We start from the raw sequence: 7,204 nt of genomic DNA on the forward strand, positions 1-7,204 counted from the left end.
TTTGATGATATCTTTAATTGAATTGTCGCGCGCATCAAATGAATCCATGATATCTTCAAATAAATAAAGATATCTTCAGTTATTTGAGTTTATATTAATTTGGCGCTCCATATATACTTTTCTTCCTCTTCTTTTGTTTTCTTCATCTATCATCTGGATAATCACTCTTTTATGATTTATGTATATGAACTTTTTATACTTTGTATGCCCTCTGGGCCCCAAGTTGGAAATGAATTACTTACTTACTCACCGAAATGGAGATTTAAATAGTACTTTCAAAAACGACATTCTTCGTGTTTTATATGTGTGGATAGGATCGTAGTGGTAGTTCCAATAGCAAATAGTAAGGAATTTTCCTCTGTCAGAAAAAGTACCAGACTCCCAACACGCCCGTCAATACTGCGGGTCTGCTTTTAGATTAAAAAAGTTACACACGAATATAAGAATGCGTTTTAACTTTTTGGGATATTGAATTGTGAAGATGCTGAAATCATGAATCGCTTAGCCAAATTCCATCATGTAACCATTTTTTGAAATATATAAAACAAGTTATTTAGCTTCAAAAGTTGTTTACTTGAATATCATAATTATGATGTAAAATTCTCCCAATCATATATGTATGTCACTATGTTTCAATCTATTTTTAATTCAATCTCTTTATGTGTGTAATTCTCCTCATGTCCTGTTTGGACTTTGAACTATTTTTTTTTTTAAATCTAATCTACTGGAGTTGTGTCCGCGCCACACGATCCTTCCCAGAGGCTATAAATAACAAGCTTCGCTATACAAATTCCTATCTTCGCCTTCCTTGTCCGTCTAGTTAGCAGGACTGAGTTCAGATCTGTCGATTATGTGAATGGTTGCATTGTTTCCTGTCTATGGAGTGTGAGCGAGATGGAGGCAGGGTCGTGCAGATGAAAGGAAACATTCTACTGACCAGGTATGGCAGCATGTGTATTCCTTATCACATTCAATTCTTCCTTACGATGTGCATGACTGCTTGCCTCGTACAGCAGAGGGGGCTTTACATTGAGATTTATTGTTGTAAACAAATACGACATGCTGAGAGAAAGTAGAGTATAATCTTGGTTATATTTACTACGCGATGCATAAATCTTTGGACTTATTGATTTCTATAGGATCGGAGTAGCGGAGGTAAAGTCAACGTCTATTGTTATTCGGGATCTTTTAAATAGATGGATTCATTTAGTGGACTAATTTTGGGCAGGAATTTGAACAATCCTCACTCACTCTCTCTCTCTCTCTCTCTCTCTCTCTCTCTCTCTCTCTCTCTCTCTACTCTCTCTATCTCTCTCTCGTTCACTCCATAATACAATGGAATTCATCTCGCCGTATGGTCTGCATGTGTTTATAGTTTTCCTCGAGGGTGAGTAGTTTACAATTAAAATTAATTTTGCACTCCCTTACATGAAACTTGGGCTGATTTATATTTACAGGGGTTCCCTTGAAAGACGTAAGAGATAGCAGCCGTCCTATGAAGCTCAGGTAATCAATCATTGAATTTTACACTCGCAGAACGCAATGTCTTTAAGTAGGTATATATGTATATTGTTTGACCTGGGTGCTACACGTAGAGAAACCGTAGAGAAATTATCAATAAACTCCGCCTCAGTTTGTCGGCTACGAAAGTATTCCTTGAACACGACGGGAGCATTTAAGCCTTGTATATTTTACGGTCCATTTAAAATGTTTTTCAAGAGTTAAGTGACTTGTGTCAACAAACCACAACGACTCACGTTGCATGCAGGACAGTCATGTTTTCACAAATGGTTGGTAAAACTTTTGAAATGCATGTATTAGTTTATTTCGATGTCGACATTCTTTCCTCTGTAGATTAGTCTGAGATTAATACCTTTAATTTTCTGATCTCCAGTGAACTTTTCACGCTGTTGGAAGTGTGCACGCCGTTTGCCTCAGTAATATAAGGTATAATCGGTAATAATTGATAAGAAATAATATTGAGGGCAGTACTATACTAGAACCGAGGGGTCAGAAAGGGCGAAATCGTATTGGGGTCACAGCAGGGATGCACGTTCATAAAGTAATAGATATGTGATCATCTCTATAATCTGGGGGGGGGGGGGGGGGGGGGCATATCGCTCCTGGAACCAGCTTGAGGCCATATGGGGATGCAATTAAGTTTTCACGAGCGACAGTGAAATTTGTGCTAGCTGTAAACGAAGTCAAAATGATTTATAATTTAACGGTATACAATGTGCAAGGCCGCCAAAATCTAGATACATGTAGGTGTTATATGATATGATTTTTTGACCAATTATGGACCCACAAGGAGCAAATGTACAAAGAACAGTTATGATTTAAGACATACTCGAGAGACAGACATGCAGTACTGGAGTTATTGGTAACAATTATTGGGGACTGAAAAATATGACGAGATGTTGTGCATTTACATCACATGTACCATTGTTATATATTTATCAAAATATTGATATAAATATTCGTATTTTAACATGCATGTATTTAACTGGATCTCGTTTGCCCCTTCTAGGAAAACACCATTAGGGGCCTAGTCATTTATTGAGTTGACAATGTAAAGGGGAGATCGCCAAGAAATATATCATACATTGTTACTAATCTTAGTTGCGCAATGTTCTTCCCTTGATGTAAAACAAAATAATGCAAAAAGAAAGAGAGAGAGAAAGAGAGAAATAGAACGTACCATATACATTGTATATAGTACAACTAAAAAGTTGTATTAATTTCAAAGGTACGCTAATTTCTTGTAATTTGCAGTTATTAATAAAAATAGTATTTAGCGAAATGAATGTTTCTAGTAGAAGTATAAATATTTAGTACTCTCGTCTGGGTTTACCAGACCCCTACACTGAGTTTAGAATGTATTTGAATGAATGACACTTAAAAATATTCTTAAAACAAATATGCAGGGACCGAAAAGCGTCGCATTTGAGGGGATAGGTTGGGTATACTCGTTCTGACTCGTTTAATCATTTACATCCTCCTTTACATAGTGTTTCCTTTGACATCAATGTCCCCATTACGCCATCCTTTCAGTCAACAAAAGCCAATAGTATAGCTGTGTATATACTGAGTAAATTGTTTGATAAAGTTTGTAATTTATAAATAAGGACTCACATTTAGTGTTTTATCTTTCAGATAAGATAAACATGGGACTTACATGAGTTTCCGCCACATTACTGAGTGAAACCTTAGATATAAAGGACGATGAAGTACAAACAACGCTTAATTTTCATGTCTGTTGCGTCCGTGACGCTAGTGATTGTGGCGATGTACAAACTTTACCGAAAGGAAACTGTGACTGAAATGATAAGTAATCTTCCCAAGTTAGGGTTTCCTGTCATTGGTGACACTCTGTTAATTTCGAGCAGCTGTTTGGATAAGCCTGTGACATCAGACTGGATGGTAGAGGAGATGTTAGATGAAATGAACTTTACAACGAATTCCAGAGAAAGTGGTGGGTTGTACGTTCTTCACGAAAAGAGTGCAAACTTCAAGAGTAATCTCAAAAAAAGCAATGCTCCCCTGCAGGTAGTCGTGGTACCCCATTCCCATAATGACCCCGGCTGGCTGTGGACCTTGGAAACGTACTACACTGTCAGAACCAGAAGCATTCTCACCAACACTGTTCTGTTTCTTGAGAAATTTCCAGATTTTAGAATGATTTGGACAGAGACCATTTTTCTTGATATATGGTGGAAAGAAACCACCCTTGACATGCAGAACAAATTTAAAGACCTCGTCAAACAGGGTAGAATTGAAATATTATCTGGAGGTTGGGTGTCAGTGGACGAGGCTACGACGCACTTCACAGCAGTCATAGATCAGCTGGTAGAAGGACATTTGTGGATCAGAGATATCCTAGGGGTCACCCCCAATATCAGCTGGTCGATCGATCCATTCGGTTATTCGACTAGTTTGCCGTATCTGTGGTATAAATCTGGTATGACGGACATGACAATATTGCGGGTTCATGGGGCATTAAAACAGTACATGGGCCACCGTCACATGATGACGTTTAATTGGCGTCAACCGTGGGATCTAATGGGAAAAAGCGATATATTGTGTCATGTGGAACCTTATACATTGTACAATATCGAGTATAGTTGTGGACCTGACCAAGATGTGTGTGCTGTCATGGACTTTGGTCGTCGAGCTCCACTTCCTAGTGAAAAGGATGCACCCATTGCTATTGGTAATGGTGAGAAACAAGCCAAAAATCTCCATGAATATGCCACGATGGTCGCAAACCAGTACCGACAAAAAGCAGATCATTATAAACATGACGTGCTACTCATGCCACATGGAGACGACTTCAGGTACATCATGGATCACGAATTCCAATCCAACTACGATAATATGAAGAAATTAATGGACCATATAAATTCTAGACCAGAATTAAACATTCGGATGCGATTTGGAACTGTGGGTGATTATTTCAACGAGCTGCACAAGAGCATTACGAAGTCTGGCAAACCAGACACATCGCTGAGTGGGGATTTTTTCACTTATACAGACCGAGATGATGAATATTGGAGTGGTTATTACACATCCCGGCCCTTTGACAAACGAATGATAAGATATCTGCTGGAGGTATTGAAAACAGCGGAGATGTTGACCACATTCGCTGTGTACCGTGCGAAACAACAAGGCTATGTCTACAAACACGTTGAAAAGGTTCTGAAAGATTTGCAGGAGGCCAGACGTACTCATGGTCTAGTTCAGCACCATGATGCCATTACTGGAACATCCGCTCACCCGACAGTGGTGGACTTTGAAAATCGTATAACAGGTGCTATAACTTTATTGCAGGGCGTTATTTCAAGAGACATCGAAAGTATTTTGTTGAAAGAGTCAGCGACGGCGAATGTCAACATTGTACCTATTCATGTTCAATCAAAACCCGAGGCACCTCTGGAACGACGCGTTATTAGTGTATCCGAATCTGGAACCCATGTTATCTTTACCAACTCCTACACACAGAGGCGCAAAGATTACGTTAGTCTTATAGTGAATTCTGTTATGATCCAGGTTCTGGACCAGTACGGAAAGGAGGTACAAGTACAGATTAACCCTTGTTGGAATAGCCAAAATGATATAGCCAAGAAGATCTTTGAGGTCGTCTTTCCAGTTGAGGTACCAGCGATGTCGTTTGCAATATTTGTTTTCAAACGATCCCAAACGAGTAAATCCCAATATTCGAGTGTTAAGGTGATGAATGGAAAAGTAAATACCCCGTTACCTAACATATTCAAAGCAGAGGATATACCTTCAAGTCAGAAAGAATTTACAGTGGACACCCAGAAGTTAGCAGTCGCGTTTACGGATAAAGGAGTGATGAAATCGGTTTGTCGTAAAAATAAAGGGCGAGGGCGTTGCACCGATGTTAAAGTCGGTTGGCATTGGTACAAAGGTGTCAACAGCAATGCCTATTGTTTTGGGACGGATGGAACCAAGACGAAGTTATTTGATGAGGACGTTTTTGTGAGGATGATATCGGGTGTTTACACTACCACCGTTATTATCAATCATGTTCTATTGCAGCACACTACAACTATCTACAATACCAGTGATATTCACGGCAACTATGTTTATATTGAAAATGTAGCGACATTAATCTCAGCAGGAGACAGAGACAAGGAATTATTTATGGAACTGGATACGTCTGTCAAAAATCCATATATGCAATATTACACTGACTCCAACTCATTCCAACTGATAAGCAGACAGACTCGGGATAATTATCCAATGGCTGCCAACATATTTCCGATAACTTCTATGGCAGTCATGCAGGATTCAAAAACGAGACTAACGGTACATGTTGCTCAACCTTTGGGAATTGGAAGCTTTAAACCTGGTTCTTTTGAAATCTTAATTGATCGTGTTCCAACCTCATCGGGCAAAGGCCTAGAGGAGCCGGTTATTGACAATAAGCCTACTCTTAGTAAGTTTATTCTTCATATAGAAGATTTCAGTAAAGAAGAGATTATGACTAAAAATCATCGGAAAAGGATGGTTCATCCTTCAATAGAGAGCTTCCTTGTAAACGATTTTCTCCAGCACCCTCTACTTCCGTTCGTTGCGAGCCGGAAGTACGATTTGAAGGAATTTAGTTTTGTAAAGTCAAGCTTGCCATGTGACCTGGTCATAGCTAATTTAAAGACTTTTATTTCCGAACACCAGGAACCATTGGGTACTGGTTTAACTCTACACCAACGCAAGACGTCTTGCAATATACCTAATGAAAATACACCGTGTTCCTCTAGTGTTTCTAAACTCAGGTTATTTGATATTTTCAGGGAGCTTACAATTAAAGAAATACAAAAAATGTCTCTGACATATTTGCATGAAAAGGAGAAATTGTCACAAACGTCTGAAGTCGTTATCAATAGTATGGAAATAGAGTCTTATAAAATTCAGTGGTCTTAGCACCAATATGTGTATACGTTATATGTTTACATGTAAATACGCATCTCTGGGTAATTTATTTCATGCTTGTTGGTTTCATGTTCACTGTACATTCCTTTTGTTATTTCATACACTTGTTGAATAAAGGTGGAATTTAGATAAAACACTCTTGCATTGACGACAGGTGCGTTAGATTCTAGGACGAGAACGTTTTCAGTTTTGAGAACTTGTGTCCAATCCCATTATAGATCCAGCGCTACGTTTTAACCAAGTCATTAATAAATCCCCTCAGTATGAATGTTTACATCAATTACTCCATATATTGCAGTTTATCCTGAAGGTGAAGTATGGTAAATGAATGAATAATTTTAATAAGGAAATATATATGAATTGTGGGTTGTTTTTTTTTTATTATTATTTTCTTTTTAGTTTTGTCTGGTCGCCAGTGTTTCAACGTATCTTAAGTTGACATCTGAAATAAAGCCCTCAGGGGGTTTATATGAACGTATTCGATGATTTTTATCGATTAGAGAACTCTCTTGGTAGTTAAATTATGTAAATTCTCTTTGTTTTGAAACTACGTTTATTCATTTTTAAAGTCGTATTTCAAGTCGTAATGAATGTCGGATCAATACTGACCAAACGCCACGTACTCTCAGTAATGAGTTGTATACTGTTTAAAATGTTTTCGTCGACTGGTAGCGAAACCACTTAGAAATTAAGGTGTTTACTACAGTATTCTCTACACGATGTTAAAAACCACGTGGCTGTACCTGGG

The 7,204-nt window shown here is 38.3% G+C and overlaps 1 protein-coding gene across 2 annotated transcripts; it reads left to right on the forward strand.

The window, feature by feature from the left end:
• Positions 1-661: 661 nt before the first annotated feature.
• On the forward strand, positions 662-6,590 carry LOC125670941 (alpha-mannosidase 2-like). Of its 2 annotated transcripts, none has more exons than XM_048906387.2 (3): positions 662-940; positions 1,458-1,506; positions 3,157-6,590. In XM_048906387.2, exon 3 carries the CDS (start codon positions 3,226-3,228, stop codon positions 6,445-6,447), a length of 3,222 nt encoding a protein of 1,073 aa, XP_048762344.2. In that variant the 5' UTR covers positions 662-940; positions 1,458-1,506; positions 3,157-3,225; the 3' UTR covers positions 6,448-6,590. The 2 variants fall into 2 exon arrangements, with proteins under 2 accessions (XP_048762344.2, XP_048762346.2); XM_048906389.2 differs by having other exon boundaries at positions 752-1,155.
• Positions 6,591-7,204: the final 614 nt, after the last annotated feature.

The sequence above is a fragment of the Ostrea edulis genome, chromosome 4 (genome assembly GCF_947568905.1).
Source record: "Ostrea edulis chromosome 4, xbOstEdul1.1, whole genome shotgun sequence".
In the NCBI taxonomy this organism is placed as follows: domain Eukaryota; kingdom Metazoa; phylum Mollusca; class Bivalvia; order Ostreida; family Ostreidae; genus Ostrea; species Ostrea edulis.

Bases quoted from the DNA above. Each gene is read 5' to 3' on its own strand.
- LOC125670941 (XM_048906387.2), top strand. From the start codon at position 3,226: ATGAAGTACAAACAACGCTTAATTTTCATGTCTGTTGCGTCCGTGACG.